Raw genomic sequence first — 19,614 nt, forward strand, 5'->3', positions numbered from 1 at the left:
GTTTTCAGAATTCAAGTGCATTATTCGTCGTCGACATTCGTCAGAGATTTACCGATTCACCGGTATTGAACTTTTACTTTTCACCACTTGGTCGTATTCACAATATCGTACCATTACGATCTCTCTGCAACGATCACTCGATCCTCTCCGAGTGTAATATTTCACTGGCAGAACCGATGCAGATGCGTTTCATGATTTTCCTCTGGTTCACTGCTCCAATCTAACGATACAAAATGGTACTGACGTTTCAAGAATCACGGTCAGATCGCGGCGTCTTCGGCAATTTTATATTTTTATTAATACAATTAAGGCGGTGAGATCTGCGTGAAGATCGAGTTCACCCGTTAAACGTTACAACAGAATTACTTCGCTCTGAATAATTTCTACAATTTTGCATTTTTCAATCTTCTATAAATCACGTAGAATTTCTTACCTTTTTAATATTTACGAGACGAAAGTGAACTTGAGCAGTGAACTCGACGTGACTCCGTTTAATTCGACGAAATTATTTAGAGAAATTTGAAACATTCAGTCGTCGTATCAGCCGTTTAAAAGCAACGCTATTGAAGATTGCGGAAAAGTAGTGATGTTACGAACGCTTTTTAAAATTTACCTCGCAGTTTACCATTATTTACGTTATCTCCCTGCAACGAACGATCTTCCTGTAGGACTTGTTTCTCGAAAATCGTATATTATCAACGGCAATCGTAAGCTGATAATAAACGTAGTCATACTGTTGGTAATTTAGTGCAAAAGCGAGACTATCGACGTTTACAGCGACGAAAATGAATACCAGGACAGAACGCGGTGAAATCGTTGGCGTGTTCGAACATGTCGTTCCTACGCGTTTAACAGAAGCGGTAAACGCGCCGGGTCGTTCCGAGTTGGGTTTCGGTTTTTGCGTGTGTCGGCTTCGACTTTGTTGTTTTCTAACATTTGACAATTATTCGGTAATTTATCAAAACGTCGGCGCACAATGGTCCACAGCAAGTTTCGTGCCAAGGGGATGCCCAATGGTCTCTCCTTTGTCAGCCTTCCATATAAGCGGTGTTCGTTAAAGTATTCATCGCTGATTTTTTTCATTACTATATCTTACTGTCATTATAGTCCGTTGCCTCGTGTAACCAATCTGTTCAAGGAAAATTAAGGTTCCTACGTGTTAACGCCCGTTCGTACGCTTGGTCGAACGTGTTAAACGCGAAATAAATTGTACAACGTGCGCTTCTCAGGTGTACGTCGCGATTGCCATAATATTTACAGCATTGCTTTCTCTTTCGTGTAAAAGTATTCATCTTCTTCCGAACAAATCAGAGGATAAAAAAAAAAAAAAAAAAAGAAGGGAAATTCGAATATGTACGAACAGCAAAATGTTCGATTTCGAGAAATTTATTTGCTACAGCGGACGTAACGGAGCACGTGCGAGTAAGGAAACATTATCTCGTTGGAGGATACGCGGTTGATTTTTTCGTTGAATTATTTGGAAAAATTATAACACTCGTTTGTGAAATGATAGTTGACGAATTATCTGGACACCGGGTAGACTGATATCCGTGGTATGGAACGTGCTTTGAACAAGGAGAGAAGCGAAACAAGCATACGGCTTCCAAGGAGCGGTGGAACAAAACTATCTCATTGTGTGTTAATACGTTTCGCCGCTGCTGCGTTGCGTCGCGCCGCGCCGCCTCGGTTTCAGCCGCGTGCAACTGCAAGTATGCACCTCGCATACTGTTGCAACGCTACAAAGTCGCTCCTACCGTGATATTAAGTCGATGATTGTCTCGGACTTTAATTTTAAAAGGGCAAGTGCCTGATACATATGAATGACAAAAGAAAAAGAAAATGCTTTTTTCCTAGTTATCTCGCAACGCGTAGCGTATTTTTCTGTTCATACGAAGATTCGACGTTGCGCTAACGACCAGATGATTATCGACGACTGTAGACAGCGCGTAGATTCGAATCGACGTCAGATATTGTCGTATTTTGTTGGTCGTAATCGCGACCATCAAATTATCGAGTGACGACAAATTAGGTAACGTGGAAGATTTTTCTAGCCAAAGGAAGACTTTCTACTTGTACTATCTTTTTTATCAGAGTAGCCGAGTAGCAGAGTAACGAATTGTCGTTTATTTTGATATCTTCAACCGCCGATAAAGTACATCGTGTTCGTTTCTGAAGATTCTACAATTAATCGAAGAAATAAGGAAATAAATAATCGTAGCAGGTATTTGAGAAAGTTGAAACGGACGAGTAAACGGTGGTAAAATTACGACAAACTCGGTGGTACTCCATTCGTAATGCACAGAAATATATGCGTGTAGCTCATTCAAAATAGATCTGTGGTCTTCCGAAAATGACGGAGTAACACTTGGGTGTTTGTTTGCGCGTGAAAACTGTCGGAACATCGAACCACCTGGATCTTCCGCTTGTCCTCTCGCGCCGTTTATTTTTCGTTTCAAAGCTGCTCTTGCCGGTGCTCCTTGAACCTCTTCTCACCGCTTGGTTCACGCCACCGGAAGCTCTCGAGAATTCTTCGCGCAAACTCGAGTATACAAGTTAACGCTGTTCGATGATACGCCGCAACCCTTTCAGTGCTAAGATTTTAATAACCGTGACGGAGGAGCCTCGTGTTTCCAGATCAGACGGTTTTCCATTTGATCTTTGCCCGTTTAAGCGTGTCTCTGGAAGCTTCTTTCTAAATGTCGAAAGATTCGACAACTCGAAAATTAACAGCAACGAGCTCGTAGAATTTCGATCGAATGCTCGTACAGCGAGAGTGAAAATCACCGAGCATACTCCGCTCGAAGAAACTCGTTAAAAAGCTCTTACACGCGTGAAAATTCATTAAAACTATGCAAAGTACGTAGGCGTAAAAACTGCCAGTAAAAAGTTAATATCGTACAAAGTACATTTTCGTAAGATGTATACTCCCTTTTGACGCCTAAAAATTATATGCTTTCTACTATATTCGAATCGTAATTTCCACTATTAGAATATTCCTTGGCTCGAATAGCCTTCCGATTCGAGTTAGTCGATATCCGTTCGTTTGCCACGAACGCTTGAAAATCCGCGGTCTACTGGCAAAGAAGAAACGAGCCTATGAAGAGAGCACGAGGGAGCCACGTACTCGCATGGCAAATTACTCGAAAATTCGTGGGCCAATTTTCAGCAGATTAGAGAAGGAGGTGTTGGTTCACGGTATCTTGTCAGGTTCGGCACATTTAACGGGTATGGGGGCACCACATATTGGATCATATCGTATCTTCTCACAGTCCATGAATAATGCATCTGAGAGGTCGCCCCTCTGGACCCATCGTCTCTCCCCCTTTCCTGACCATCTTCTACCGCTATTCTCCTTCTACACTGGCTACCCCCTCGCCTCGCTAACTCTCCTCTCCTCACTCTCTTCTGTCTGTTCTCCTCTCTCGCACGTACACAACACACTTTGGCCAGTCGCGTTCCGAAATCTCTTCGTAATTAAAGCTGCCATATATTTTACTTTAATCGAGGAGATCGGCCGGCTACCATTGGCCACGACGATTTATCACGTTCTCTGACTCTTCTCCTCCACCTCCTTCACACTTCATCGCGCCTCAAGAAGATTATACGGCCGAAGATGTATTCACGAATATGTACATATAATTGCACGATCCTACCGGGATTTCTCATCGATCCGATGTATACGTGTTTCATCTTTACCGCTGCTGCGTGTACGTGGATTACATATACAAACGCCGAGCCTGTCCTTTTGCTCGTCGTTTTGTCATGCGCGATAATTTGTCAGACTTCCTTGTAATCTTGGGTTATGGCTATATTGATTAACCCGATATAAATCGAGTTCTTGTAATAACTCTGCTGAATTTATCGCGGAACGCGCACGTTGTATAGCTATTTAATGCTTCCCGTTTTGCTTCTCTTCGTTCTCTTTTACACGCGGTCACCTCTGCTGAAAGTTTCACGTAACTTTTTCTATATTTTTCTCCGTGGAGGATTGGTTGAGAAGAGATAATATGTAAACTAACGAGAGCAAGAGATTGCTGTCGCAACTCGTCAAATATATTTCTCAGGTGTAAGCGTTGTCCGTGATAATTGTAGAGCTACTGGCTGTAGAATGTCGCTGATGGGGTACTGCTGTTTTTCTTCCATTTTTGATGCGTAGAAGAAAAATCGGACTACGAGCGCCGGGTTTTGAACCCGAACGTTCGTAACCTAAGGCGCTAACCACTGCGCTGCAGTCGTCCGGTGTTAGTTAGCATCGAGTGGCGGTGTTTGTTGTCGAGTGCCGCCACATTTCGAATAAGTTAAATAATTTAATAAATAAATAAAAGTACAAACTGCCGTAAGACTCTGGTTTACTGTATTCGCAACAAATATTATATGTTCGCTCGCGGAAAACCCGACTCGTAGATGATGATGATTGATGATGAAAATTTGAATTTGTCTAAGATCGACCGTTCCGAGGCGCAACAACAACGCGAGACGCTCTCAATCCGCCTCGTCCTATGGCTCGTGTGCCGCTACATCTCTCTATGCTAATTCTAAATTAAAAACACTCGTGAAGTTTCTTAATCTTTCGCGTGAACTTTTTCTATATTTTATTCTGTATACTAATTGTAAATTAAAAATAGTCGTGAAATCTCTTAACGTTAAAAAATATTGCATTGAATCGTTGATTAAAAAATGTAAAGTAGCAAGCATGCGTTCATCGACGTCGATGAAACAACGATATGGTGTTCTTCCGTGAGGTGGTTGTCGGCTTCTCTCTCTGCCTCGGTAGATCGGTGGCAATGTCGCAGAAGCGGCGAGGAATCCGGTAGCCCTTAAATCGCGCTAGAAGCACCAGTCCCGCTGTCACAGTCTGCGAGGATAAATCTTGGATTACCACGCGCTCCCTTTCCTGATGCTTCTTTTCTCCTTTACTCCCGTTTCCTGAGTACCTGGCATCGCTCCATCTTCCTCCTCCTTTTCGCCCTTTTTGTATCTCCCTTTTCGGTATCACGGCCTTAACACCGTCTTATAACGCGCGACAACACGAAAATACCGTGTAGAACCCTCGCAAAAGACGCTGCGCCACTTTATATTTTCCTATTTTCCTTTCGACGATCGATCGAACAATTAAACCCCAGCAATTTCTTCCCATCTCTCGCACGGTTCTAGCTTCCTCTGTTAGTCGTCCACGGAATTCCTTAAAATCTAACTAATTAGCGGTTTGACTTATAATTTTTATTCCAAGCTCGTTGCTTGCCCGCCTCGTTTTCTCTGAAAATCCAATTCCTTCGATTAGTTTTCTAATGGACGTATCGATGATCGATGAACTGAAAGCACCGCGAAACTCGTCGATACTCGTCGCGATGTTCGCTGGGTGAAACGAATTTCGCAGGTCCTCGCACTTGGCGTTGTTACGTCGAAGCTTGCGAGCGAAACTCGGTGTTAAACGCGATTTGATTAATCGTATTCGCGAGGATGTATCGGTATTAATCGACTAGCTACGAGAGCTCTGAATAATCGAAGTAAGTTGGACGAAGTAACTTTGTTTCTCTAAAACGTTTTTCAATTGGTCGTCTACCGTGTCGTCTTAACAAGCGTTCGAACGAAACGAGAAAATGGAGAAGAAAACTAGCGGAAAGCGCTAGTGTGGGGGACGAGCAAAGGCTGATAAGGAAGAGGACGAGACCCTCTTCGTTTTCTCGGTGATCCGCGAGATGCCAGGAAACTCTCGGTAGATCTAGTCAGACATTGCCTGCCAAGAGTACCTCGAACGAGCCCTCTTAAATTAATTACAGGGAAAAGATCCTCGCATCCGATTCCTCCCCTGCTACCGCTAAAGCGAAGGCCGACGCAGTCAGGCTTGCTCGAGAGACGAACAGAGCAAAAGAGGGTTCTATGTACTTACTACGTTCAAGCGAGTGTTTAACGGCCGGGAATGCTCGTCAAACGAGGAAAAGAGCATCCTCGTTGGAAAAAATCTCCGCTCGTCGTGCATTTAGTCGTGAAACTTTAAGCAGCGTATCTACGATTTTCCATTTTTAAACGCCTATGGCTTTCGGTATTCGCTTCGAACCAGATACATTCGCGTCCTTTTCTTTTTTTTTTTATGTCATAAGACTACTTTATTTTAATCGTACGGCTTTTTAAGGCCAGTTCGTTATCCTTCGTTATCGTCGAGAAACGAAATGATCGCAGATTTTGTCATTACGTGATATTGACAGAATCTGCAATCACTTAGTTGCCATCGGTTCTACGACAGCGGTATTTTTCGCACGATCGAATTATTCGAACATCGTTCCTGACTTTGTTACAAAACGAGATCTTTTACGGTTATCCAGCGAACATAATCGAAACTCGAGCCTTTTTTACGAAGCTTGTTCTCGTTGCTGACGAAGGTAGTCGAGGAAATGACGATAGCCGTTGATATCTCTCGAAAATCATGCTTGCGATGATAATTATTAAAGTTGATAGGAAGTATCGTTCGCGTCGTTTCGTTTCATTTTATAAGAATTTTTCTTTTTTGACAAATCGTACAAACTTATTCTTTAAATACAACTTACCATATAGTGGAATATATTTGCAATTGAAATGTAATTCCGTACGATCGTAAACGTTGACTTTTAAACTCGATGGAAAAAGTGTTGGAAAGAGAAAGTTTGTCGTCGCAAGTTGCCTGTGCAATGGTGAACTACGCTAGGAAGGGTTGCGTGTTACGGGACAGTAGGGCAAAGAGGGTAGAACAGCCTATCGGTATTATTCCGACCAGTCATCGGGACTTATACCGCTTATAGGATTACACAAGCATTAGTAGACAGCTTGTTCTCTACCATTTTGTACGAGATGTGTGATAAAGCTCGGTATTTCTACCAACCTGTTCGTCCCAACGAGTCGATATCTTTATTTATTTCGTCGCTTTCATTATTCACGGTATAATTAATTTTAATTCGTTTTATATGTCGTGTCGCGTACTTTTCGTTTCTGAAATTAACTAAACGGAAGATTAATACAATATCATGAATATAATACAACGAATATATCGTATCTTATCAATTTATACGATAAAAATAATCCTTGTGAATTTTTTATTGATTCTAGCATATCTTACCTGATATATTTAAAATATATTTCATATAAAATATGTAACAGATTTTATTCAAATGCTATTTATATACGTATCTGTCAAACACAAAGTTAAGTAAATGAATTACTTGGCAAATATCGAATAACTTGCGTGATAAAATTAATCGAAAAATTGCTATGGCCAAAAGTATTAAATAAAATTTCATTCGGTCAACGTGATTTCGTTGATTGTGATACGCTTTGAGGTTGATTCGTAGTGATTTGCATCTGCTGCGATGATTCATTCTCTCACGCACATCTGAATCTGAGAGAATTAGGAATTATCTTCGAACAAGGAAACATTTAATTGTCGCGAATAACGTAAGAAAGCTCTTTTAGTAGTACTATAGTTGCCACGGTATGCAATGTGGTTTCTCTTCTCAAATTACCTGCTCCACAGTTTTTCAGTCTCACGATACGTCAGGTTTAGGAGTAGTTCGTTATACATAAATGCTGAAAGTAACATGAGTTGGAGGAAAGTAACGCGATATCGTTGCATATTTTTTAAAGCTACGTAGCGTCAATGATTTTCTGTCATCGATACTGTTATACAAATCTTCATTGCCCCTTTTTTTTCCTTCTCGTTTGAAGAATCTCCATACGCTTGCCCCGAGGAAACTACACCAATTAACCCTTAAATGTACATAGTGCGATCATTTGGCAATATCAATTATATTTCTTCACGCCAAGATATTTTCTTTCATTATCTTACTATCTTCGTAATCTTATTGTTGTACTGAAACATTCATAGAAATGGTGTTGCATAAACAACGAGTTAAGTTGTAATCGTACGTTCGATATAATTACGCTATAGTTTGTTCTCTTTAAAATAGAAAAGTAGGAAAAAAGTGAAACAGAGTTTGCGTTTCATTCTTTCCTCGAATTTCGTGCCACGTGAATTGTCAGATTTTTCGTCCTTTGTTATATTGGGCTGGCAGCTAAGTGATCGCGGGTTTTGTCAATACCATCTAATGACAAAATCTGCAATCGCTTAGTTGCCGACCCAATATTTGCAAGAATCGTGGTTTCAAGAGTTAATTTCTTAACAGGGTGTAACGTAAGAGGCGTAACATAATTCGATGCATACATTTCTAAATGATTACTATGAATTGTCGCTTTCTTATTCCTTATCCGGTCTTGCGTTATGCCTACGTACCGTGAAAAGTAGTCATTTGCATAAAGTAACGATGCAAGAGTACATTGTTGCTTGCACGACACACGGCACATGTATTATCTGAAAGAACATCGTTTATATTCGTCTGAATATACAGGGTGTTGCAAGTTCTCCCGCTGGAATATTCCTAATAAACAAACATAGGTTGCTGCAACTTTGACTTGCGACTATTTTACTTGTTGAGAATTGTGCACTTTAGTCGTAAAAATAAACGTATGGAAATACTCACAGTACACGTAGAAATGATATTAAAATAGCTTCAGATTTATTTAATACGTGATGTACAAGATATTCGTAGATACGCGTTGCACGCGTCTCGGCAACCTTTTTGTCTCGCCATCTTCTTTATCACCGTACGTACGCAACAGTTGCATTCTTCTGTTTCACGAGACGCTGCGCACGCACATACTCCCACACACACTCATACCCAGATATGTGTGCCACTACCACGCGGCCAATCCAATGCAGCACGCAAAATTACACATATCTCAATAATACTAAGCAAAGGTTAAAGAGTGAGTGTAACATGCAGAAATTCATAAAACGTCCAAAGTGGAGTGTAATTGTCGTAGCATACGAGGTATTTCGAGTAACTGGCACGCTCTATAACTCTGTCCCGAGCGATGTTAAACTGCGCTCTTCTTTGAAACGTATCTGTACAATTTCTTGTACGTCTTGCACTTTCTCATCCTCCGGAGGAACAAGACAAAAGGCAGGGCGGAATGCTCGTGTTTGTGTCTTTTTTTTAGTCTTTCGTGCGTTAGATTCGACGAAATCGACATTGAGATATCTTTCAGACTCGGCCTCGTTGCATCGTTTTTCCACCCAGGCACCCGGATACTTTCTCGTTGAGCAAAAATCCTATGGTTACATTTCAAAAAAGAGTGCGCTTGGTCTTTGCATCTGCGTTGAAGCACAACGGTGGAAGATTTTTCTCTAACTTCGCCTGCAGCAAGGTTACAGTCTGTTCGAGTTAATAGAAACACCCTGTATAATACATAAACTAGATTTTCACTTAGATTCCATTTCTTCGATTTATCAGTTAGGTCCGCAAACGTCTAGAATTGCATAGACACTCGCACATAGACACTGGTAATGTTCGGCTGGCAAAACGAGAAACACCCTGTATAGTAGAATCGAGGAGGATATCGCGAAGGCGAGTCGCAGGCCGGTATAATTTATTTAATTATATCGAATTCACGGTGAGAAGCGCGTGCCTGGAGTTCTCACGGTAGGACAATAAGGACATTCATTCGTCCGTTCGAGCCACGGTGGCTCGGACAAGCGGTTTCTCTTAGGTCTTAATCGTTTGCCACGGAATGCGCGTTTAATGCAAAAGAGGACACAGGCGGCTTGTGTTTGACTCGGCTTGTATTTTCTCTGGCTGTCCTCGCGACACCAGGCCACTTACTTTACGAGCTGCTCCATAGGCTCCCCGAGTTCCTCGAGCTCCGAACGATCTTGCGAAATCCTTCGAGTACCGCTTGACGCTAATGATGCCTACTATCTAAACGACTAAACGACTAAACGTGGCTAAAACGATCTCTCCCTCTCTGTCTCTCCCTTTTCCCATTCGTTTCCCCGATACTCGTCCTGTCTCCTCTAATTAAATTCACGAGTTTTTAGGATGCCAGGATAATCACTTACTCTCGTTTATACGTGAAGTATCGCGCTATTATCACGTCGACTGGCACACGGTATTGTTAACAACGATCGAAACTTGGATCACGTTGTGAGAAAAGAAACATGCACGTAAAACACATATATATTAGAATATTTATGGCGTTGGTTATAGTTATGGTGTGTCTCAATGCATGGTGGATCTGGCAAGAAATATATAAAATTCGCGTAGCGTTGATGATCGAACGATCGACTCTTTGAAACGTTCGTCGTTGATAGTTTTATTGAAACCGATATTTATCGAGTATAATCCAGTGTGCATTCAATAGACTTTGAACATCGTAAAATAAGATTATCGCGACGTGCGTCGTAAAACAAGATTATCGATTCATCATCGATTCGTATAGTTCGCTCTGGTTACTCAGCAGCGGATATTCTACGCAAGCTTCGCTCGATCGAGTACAGTTTCGATAAAGAAACACGTTGGTTGGAGCAAACATCCGAGGACGCGCGATACCAACGAAAATGAAAAGGAAAACGAAGGAACGAGACGCGTCTAGGGAAGCTTTATAGTCGAAGGTTTGCAGCCGGACGCGAAACCACACTTTACTCGATGGGGTATACACCGGTGGAGGAGACACGGTAATAATACGTGAACAATATAGGCAAAGTTAGGTACTGGACAGGTCGACACAACGAAGGGGTACCCCATTGCACACTCTGTATGAAATATCAACCACCGTGAAACTTGAACGCCCTGAGAAACTTTGGGGCCATTCTCCGTCATCTCTTACTTTCGCTCGATCGCCAATCTGCCCGGTTGCTACGAGCTAGGACACCAAAAAATCCCCGGAATTTCTATGAAAAAGCAGGGAAACTGTGTGGCTGACCAGGATCAACGTTGTCAGAAGCAGGCAGAAGCAAAAGGTTGGGATATAAGAGGTGGAAAGGCAGAGCAAAGGCATCCTGCCCGTCAATATTCACTAAACTATGCGCGAGTATATCAAATGCTGGCCTCGCTTTGCTTTATGAAAAAGTTGTAAAATTAATAAAGAATCTTGCTCGGTCTCGTTCCTTATTCCCAAGAGATCCGACGATACACCGAGTCGAGCTTCTTATACCGCGCCTTCATCTATACCATAGCTCTTTGTATATCCAACGTTTTTTAATATCGTCGTTTTCAACTCTGCCAATCACACATGGGTTCTTTGAAAATAGTTTTTAAAAATTTCCAAGTGTTCAAGTACTAGGTTGTCCGAAAGATGTCCTTCTTTCGCAAACCTGTTTTTTACAACAGCGCACCTTCGTACAGACGAGAAACCAAAATGTCTGTGAAATGTCAGTCTGAAAGTCGGTGCGTCTATTATTTCCTCATGAAACGAAAGAAACTTTTCGGACAACCTAATAGTTTCTGCAGGTTCGTAGAACGTCGAGTTTCGTCGAGATCGCACGAATACGACGAATAGATAGGATCGAACGTTCTAACGACAAACGCACGTTTACACTAGGTCTACGTGCTGTCCAAGTTGGTTCGTTAAAATTTGGTCACGCGTCTTCCTCGGGAAGCTGGAAATTCGTAGACGCGGAAGGAGATTTTGGAAAATTGTGCAGGATGGTGAACGCATCTTGCTACGCTAATAAGTTGAAGCATGACGTTCGTATCAGATCCTGTAGCAGTGATTGTTAAACTAATATTGAAACGGACGATTCGGGAACCGCCGCTATTTATGTCCCCGTTTGAACTGGCGGACTTCCGCCGCGGGATAATACGGTTAACCACGTTGGCCATTAGTCTTTCCACAATCGATACACGCCGGCTGTTACAGTGAAAATCGACGTCGATTATCATCCAACAGCTTCGATAGCCCTTGTCCACCTTTCCCATCTTCGTTCTATCATTCTGACTTGCAGCCGATCGAAGAACCAATAACTTTCCTCGCTGCGCTATATGTTGCGCATAGACGTCACATAGAAATACATCAAACTGTAAAATTAGCAAATGCGTTTATAGGAAATTCGGAGCGTAGTATAACTCGATTCCGACAAACAGGCGACACTCGTCGATCCACTGTCTGATTGTACGCTGATTTGTTCAAATTCCTGTATCGTTGTATCTTCTCGTTTGAACGAATTTTTTGAATCACGCGTCGAACAAAGTCTTCCTTGATCAGTTCTCGTCGTCTGGAAATTTTTCCGACTTTCCTCCACGTTACGATCGGTATTTTCTTAGATACAGAGCGCGTATCTACCTACGTGTAGTTCTCATATCGTAGAATCGTTTTATAAATTTTTATTTGATCGAGTTTTATCATGGAAGAAATTTGCCGCAACAAATGATTGCCACGTTGAACGCCGCTTCTCGATTCTCTTTCCACCTTGTTATCATTGTTTTCCGCTCTTCGTGTATATCTTCATTTCGATATCGTGCCGTAGCTGAAAAGGTCTCACGCCGGGTATCGAGCCGGCTAACTCGTCGCAACGCAATCCACTCTCCGGTTCCAGTCTGAACGTCTCGTTCTCTGCTACTTGTTCTCTGACAGAGTAACCGAACTGTCTTCCTTCCCTGCGATGTTCATCCTTGCGAAAAAACGACCTCGTTTTTTCATGCACGTAGAGCCTCGTCGTTGTTGCATCTGCACTTTGATGCATCCGCAGGACGTGCAGATCATTGGCGTTGAATCGTATTTCAGATATTCTACAACGACCACGGAAATCGCGTTATCTCTGCCTTCCATCCTTTCGCACTGTTGCTGTATTAGCAAGAAACTTGCTACGACTCGCATCGAAATGTAGTTGAAATTATCGTCAATTGCACTTTCTTAGAATTCAAATATCGCTACTGCTTTTAAATTCAACGAATTTTTTGAGTCACACGTCGATACTTCGCTTGATCAAATATTTCCACGAAGTTTTCAGTTTCTTTCGTTCGTACGAAGTTCCATTATTCGTAATTGTGATCTTTAGCGACGATTTCCTTGTAACGTGTCTGGTTCGTTTTGTATAAATAGAACCTTTAGTAGTACAATTGCACGAAATATAATTTTCTATATCTTCGTATAATACGTTGCATTTCACGCATCTTCGCGCTTTCAAATTCCTTCAAATAGAAATCTAATCGAGACGACAGGGACTTTCTTAAAATCGGTTTAATCATTGCAATTCGTCATTGTAATCTTTCGCACGAAAACAATGATCGGCCGATCGTGCAGCGTCGAATCTGCCTACATTTGCGGAAAAATTTCCAACGACCCATCCATCGTCTCGTGATAAATCGGCGAAGAATCGTATGAATGAAGAAGAACGCGACGAAAAAGAAGAAAAACGGAGAAGCTCGAAGCAAAAGTGGAACTTGGGAAAACAGTGCGGACTGCCTAACATGGCGCACAAAACGATTGTGAACCGTGCGATTGTTGCGCATCGTGATCACCGCAGCTGACAACCGATTCTGCGATCTTAATCTGGTCGACATACTCGCAAGAAGGGAGAGAACTGTCAGAACGTAGGGGAACGAAGAGAGAGAAAGAGAGAGAACGGAGCTGGAAGAAGGAAAAAATCGGTAGCTGGTCGATTGAGAGGACGGGAATCCGTCTGTCGGTTTATACGGTTGAGAGACCGGATCAAGAACCTTGAATAATTCATCGAGAAAGCGAGACTCGTTGCTTTAGCTTCGGTGCAAGGACTGACGTTGTTCCTTGCCTGTTTGCACTGTTAGTCGATTCGCTTTCTACCCTACCTCCTCGTCTCGGCTATTTCTGACACCCTGTATCAGCCTGTCTGTCCGCTTCGTGTTTCACCATGTACATCGAATTTTTCTTACCCATAAAAGTACCTTACACCAGCGATTCTCCGTTTCATCCATGCAGACATTGTAATTCGAAGCTCGTTGTTTAACATTAGAAATGTCACAGCAGTGAAAATGACTGGTTCTACAATTTTAGAAATTTATCGACCCTCGTTTAGGGATCGTGGATTCAGACGGATTGATAATAGCAAAGATGTACTTCGTAACGTGGAATTGCTTCCGTAAGAAAGCAATAAATCAATGAATATAAAAATGTTCTATTATTAGGTATTTTTTAAAGACCAGTCATTTTCACTGGTTTTTGGTAGAAATAGCTTCGTGTTAACTATCGGTAGTTCTGGTGTTAACCATTATCTTTGTACCACGTGCATCGATTTAGGTTCGATGCTGGGTTTTCGATCGTTAAAAATCAAAGTGTAGGTAGGGCGAGTAGGTTTGACGTTGGGAGTATCCAGGACCGGAGTGTAAAAGCTTAGAAAGGTGAAAAAAAGACGAAGGAATAGGAATGAAGGATTCACGGGGAATTGCGAAGGGACCATGGGGGAAAAATGGGAATCGATTTTCAGCGTTTCTGCAAAAATGAATTTTTTTTTTCGATATATAGCCTAGTGAGTTTATATTTTCTCGCGTATCGACGTAAAAAGCTCTTGTATTCTTCCTTTTATTTCTAATTTTTATTTATAATTTGAAGCAGCATAGAACAGGTTAAACTCCAAAGAATGGAAATCCTTTTTTCGTCGTACGCCTCAATTTCTCGTAATTATTTATCAATACTCAGAAAATTTAATTCTCAATACGTACACATAGAGCTTGAGAAAGGACGTTTAACTCAAAATTCGTTAAAATTGCCCCTTTCTCGCGGAAAATAGAAGGTTTGGTCCACGTACTTTGCAAAGAACTGTTCAAACCTGTAAAATTGTATGGTTGTATAAAATTTGTGTCGTGTAAGGAAAACGAAAAACTGATAAATTTTCATAAAATGAATACAATACTTTGTTAAGTAACGTACACAACGTTGCCATTTAATAGACAAACCTTCAATAGACGAATCATAATTCTACCACACAGATACGATATCTTTGGTGAATCTTGCCGCGTTTCCCAACGAACTTTTCAAATATTCCGATATTAGGAATATTCCTCTTTTTCCGTTTTAATTATTTCTACGCGAACAGTCACCCTCTTTTCGGTATGAAGACGCTTTAAAACGACGAATGAATAGAAATAACGTTTGGAAACGAAACTTGGTTGGCGTTTAAGCGAGTATCTTTCGGTAGGACGAAGTTCCAGAAGATTGCTGTCAAATTTCTTAAGCAGCAGGAGAAGCTTTTTTGTTGCTAACGCGACCGTTAAATTTTTCATACGGGCGACTAAGGGGGCAAAAGGCGCAGGTAAAGAGAACCGTCTTTGAGGTTCTTTTCGCCGCCTAATTGTATCGGGTGTCTTAATCAGTGTGTAAGCTACTAAAGTCGAAAGTCTGGAAGAGGGGAAGGAACGAAGAAAGAGAACCTCCGCGTTCTGCATCTCAAAGGCTGAATTTTAAAAGTGTGTTAAGCCCCTGGCATTATGCTCGCTGCATTTATCCTCTCCGAACATGAATTTAGATTGTGGCTTAGGCACGATATTAGGCTACGTGCTTCTATCCACCGAATCTAAAATATACCTTTTTCGAACAGCTATTCCCTTTCTTCGTCTACTTTCTTTCTTTCTTCAATTTTTTCTCTTCCCTTCTACGCGAATATAATTACAGCCAATACGAGAGCAAAGTCCGTGCAATATCCACGCTGCGTCTTATCTTTTATCGTCTTTTATTTGTATCGTTAATTAACGCAACGAGAGACAGGTGAATTGTAGTCGAACTGCAGCAAGATTTTTTCTTCTATCATTTCGTTCCTGTTCTTCGAGCGGAAGTAGCTTTTCACTATTCTTCCTTTAGCAGATCTAACGTATTGTATTTTCGTATCGACATATAATTAATCGTCAGCGAGTCAGCGAGAGATTTATTTCAAGGAATAACTCGTATGTTATTCTTCGATTCGTAGTTTTGTTATGTGCATTTTCCCGTGGAATTTTGATCGTTACGTACAGCTGTTAAGGAGACAGCGATATTTCTGTGTATTATTAACAGAGGAATAGCGAAGAACATTGATCGTGGCTTTAATTCGGTGGATATGAATCGCAATGATGGGATTGCTTCAGATGAAAAAGGGTCTTTCGTGATCAACCCCATGCCACGTGCTGACTCGATGCTAAAAGCCAATATAATGTTTCGTGAAAGCAACCACGACGTACCAATATCGATATTAACTTGGCAATAAATTAATAATCCTTTACTTTTGACTGGAACGATCAAAGTTCAAGTTCAAACTCAAGCCAAAGTTGTCTAATAAGCGCACGTTTTTAACGTCCATGGAATTTCCTATTGCGATACGCGTCATCGCTCGAGAAACTTATTTGAAACGCGTACTTAACAGTAAACTTTCAGCTTCAGAGATACATACGTATAACTCCATTGAATCGAATAATAGTTTTTTCCCGATGATTATTTCAAAAGTACTTGTAAGACGACAAAACTATTACCTCTAACGTTAAGATATATCGAAGCTCCAATATTCGTTCACACTTTTCTATAAAAAAAAAAAAAAGAACAATCCAAGTTCCTTCTTCATGAAATAATTCCAAACTTTCGAGCAATAACACACGTGATATGATAATTGTTTGAAAAATATCCAGAAAGAGTTCTAACAATCTTCTTCAAAACTCCAAAAACACTACATACAGGGTGGTTTATATAATTGGTGGTACAAGCGGAAAGGGGGTGATTCTAGGCGAAAAAAGAAGTCGAAAATATAGAATAAAAATTTTTCGTTCGAGGCTCTGTCTTCGAGAAAATCGACTTTGAATTTTCGCTCGGTACGCGTGCGGTACGTTGCAACGGATCTCACTGTAGTTCGTTGTCTCGATGGAGAAATTAAAAAAAAAAATTTTTATTCCATATTTTCGACTTCTTTTTTCGCCTAGAATCACCCCCTTTCCGCTTGTACCACCAATTATACAAACCACCCTGTATATAATATATTAATGTTACAATAACCAATATGTTAACATTTGTCGAAACAGTTTGCATGAACTCTATAGATGTAAATGTGTATACTATGTATAACGACCGCTGTATAATATATATTATAATGCATAGATGATGTTGATGACTGATGACCGTTGTTATGTGGGTGATTCTAGTGGGGCCTGTGTTCGGGGGCCGATGCGGCGCGGAGGCGCTCGGGCTGGGGTTAGGGCTGTCGCTGGGCCCGGCCTACAGGTTCGCTCTGCCCCCGGGACTCGCTGCCAAGACCACCCGCTGCCTTGTATTCGACCAAGGTAGGCCTACCAGCCATCTTCATTGCCTCTACGATCTCAGATAGAACAGATCTCTTCCACACGATCCCCTGCCCCCTTTCATTTAAATATATTTCATCCCTAAGGTTGTTGCTTCTTCCTATTCGATCGGCAACTGAGTGATTGCGGATTTTGTCGATATCACCTAATGGCAAACTCCGCGATCACTTAGTTGCCAACGCGATATGTTAGCTTGTCCGAGAAGATTCTTTCGTTTTATAAGGAAATAATAGAGGGACAGTGTTTTTCCTTTTATATTAGTTTATTGAATTATGCACGAACGTAATAATAGAAATATAATTCAATAAAATAATGTAAAACAGAAATTGTTGTTCTTCTATTGTCGTCTTACGGAACGAAAGAAACTTTTCGGACAACCAATATCAGATTGCCATTTCCTTGGGCGATCTTTAAACGTCTGTCTCCTTATTTGCAAGAAAAGAATTCTATTTAACTCCGTATCGAGTTTAGGCGTGTAATAGTCTACGCGAATTAAAATCTAAGTGAAAATTGATCGACATTTAAATTTTTCGAAGGCAGTTTGTTACAATATCGTTTAAACAAACTCTCTGAAAATCCATTTACTCGGCTGATCGTCGATCGAAATTACAAATTTCGTTTACCATTCAGACGATAGGGATTTACCAACAAATTAGGCTATATTTTTCGCTGTGATAAGAATTTACTAAGTTTACTATTTAGCGATGAAAAAGTGTAAAAGACGACTTAAACGCGGTCCTGAAAACTGAACGATTCCACGAACGGAATATGCGAAAGCAATCGAGTAGTTCTATCTGGGATTCGAAGGATCTATAAATAAGTATTATTTCTTCGACAACTATCTATATTAACCACTGACAATTACGATTTTCGCTTGATGGACAACTAACCCTGTTTTCAATCTATTATGCTGCTTAATTGAATAACGAACGCGTACTGGGAAGATTTATTTTCCTAATTATTATTTACCAAGAGGACCATCGGCCAGATATTTGAACTCGTCTAAACAACGATTAAACGCAGGTAATTCGATCGTCGTAGCACCTAGCAAGCGTTGTATGTCGTGGAATCGACAAATCACGTTAAGCCTGTGCGTCGTCAAATTCTAACATTTCCCAACAGAGTGCTGATATATAGTAGGCTTAACAAACTTCGATCGGTAGGGTAATGCGGCATGGCAGAGTTAGAAGATTAGCCAAAAATTTACCGTCACGTATTTGCTGGCTAACAGCGACTCTAACGATCGCCGAAACGAGGACTGTTACCTTCTTAACGCGCTGACTACGGTTTATTCAATTTTTTCAAACGATTTAAGCGAAATAAACTTCACGCGGGTTAGCAAATGTTCAACGATGCGAATGGTTTGGATAAAAAGAAGCAGTCGCTTTGGTGATTTCGGCTGGCCAGAAGTAACTCGATGAATTGTTTGCCATTTACTCGAACGCGGAACAGCTGTAATCTGAAATCTAAAGGGTCCTTCTCAAAGTCGATATCGTCCCGTTGATGAATTTCGGCTTAGGATATCGATTTTAGTGTTCATTGCCGCGAATCTGCTGTGCTTAAAGTCGGCCATCGATCCCCGAAATCCAGCTGCAAGATCGACTTGCGCGTTTGCACGGACTAAGCCTACGAGCTATGCTCATCTTCGTGTCCACAAATCTAACAAGACCGATTGCAAACGAGCTTGCGCTTTCGTCAGCCGACTGCAGTCTGGTTAAACGTCGGCTACGTGCACCATCTACGTTAGAACTAAACACCTGCGAGTAACATGAAAATTTCATCCATCTGCTAAATTCTCGAATACGTAATTCTACGAACATTTGTCTGATCTGTTTAGTTTAAAATTTCCTACTTGGCATTGTTTTTTTTTCTATTTTAAGACACTTTGAGATATCGCGGTTTCCGTGATTTTTACTTGTCAAATAAAATTACACTTTTTAAAGATCGTTACGAAATAGATATCGGACCAAGTGTTTTAAAACGTATCGAAGAAAGACAAAAGACCTCGGTTTGTCTCTTCAGTTTCGAAACGACGGATGGAACATTTCGTCGAGACAAGGAATATTGTACTGAAAATTAATTAGTAGGAATTTTAATGAAAAACGATCGAAAGTACGAAACAACAAAGCGTGGAACGATCGATTTAACGATACAACGTACAAAGTAATTCTATTCTGAAAGAAAGCGATACCTTATATGAGAAACAATGAGAAGAGCAAAGCAAAAGTAGGCGAAAAAATTCGATCTGGAAACACAGAGTCCCCTTCTGGCTTCTAAATTATGTATTCGACGATAACTCGCTAGGATGCACATGATTCGGCTATGAGAGGTGAATTTCAAAGACGACAAACAGTGACTCGTTTCGGCTTTTTCTTCGCTCTCCTCGATCGTCTCCTGGCGCTGAAACGACGACGAGGATCTTACCGGAGAGCAGATATTATTTTTCATAAACGCGGCGTAAATGGTCGTTTCGCGTGATTGCATGGATCCAGTGGGATGAACGCGTGTGTTCCTGGTT

General features: G+C 41.1%; 1 protein-coding gene across 5 annotated transcripts in view; it reads left to right on the forward strand.

Moving 5' to 3' along the window:
* Positions 1 to 19,614, forward strand: part of LOC117205139 (E3 ubiquitin-protein ligase Rnf220-like) — a 197,544-nt gene that overhangs the window by 31,314 nt on the left and 146,616 nt on the right. For 4 of the 5 annotated variants that reach the window (XM_033443294.1, XM_033443274.1, XM_033443266.1 and 1 more), the window contains one exon: positions 16,941 to 17,078. The exons of the other annotated variant lie outside the window; for it this stretch is intronic. In XM_033443294.1, the coding sequence (XP_033299185.1) occupies positions 16,941 to 17,078 (138 nt within the window). The remainder of the gene's footprint in view (positions 1 to 16,940; positions 17,079 to 19,614) is intronic. 5 annotated transcript variants of the gene reach the window in all.

Source organism: Bombus bifarius, unplaced genomic scaffold (assembly GCF_011952205.1).
Source record: "Bombus bifarius isolate JDL3187 unplaced genomic scaffold, Bbif_JDL3187 scf7180000007966, whole genome shotgun sequence".
In the NCBI taxonomy this organism is placed as follows: domain Eukaryota; kingdom Metazoa; phylum Arthropoda; class Insecta; order Hymenoptera; family Apidae; genus Bombus; species Bombus bifarius.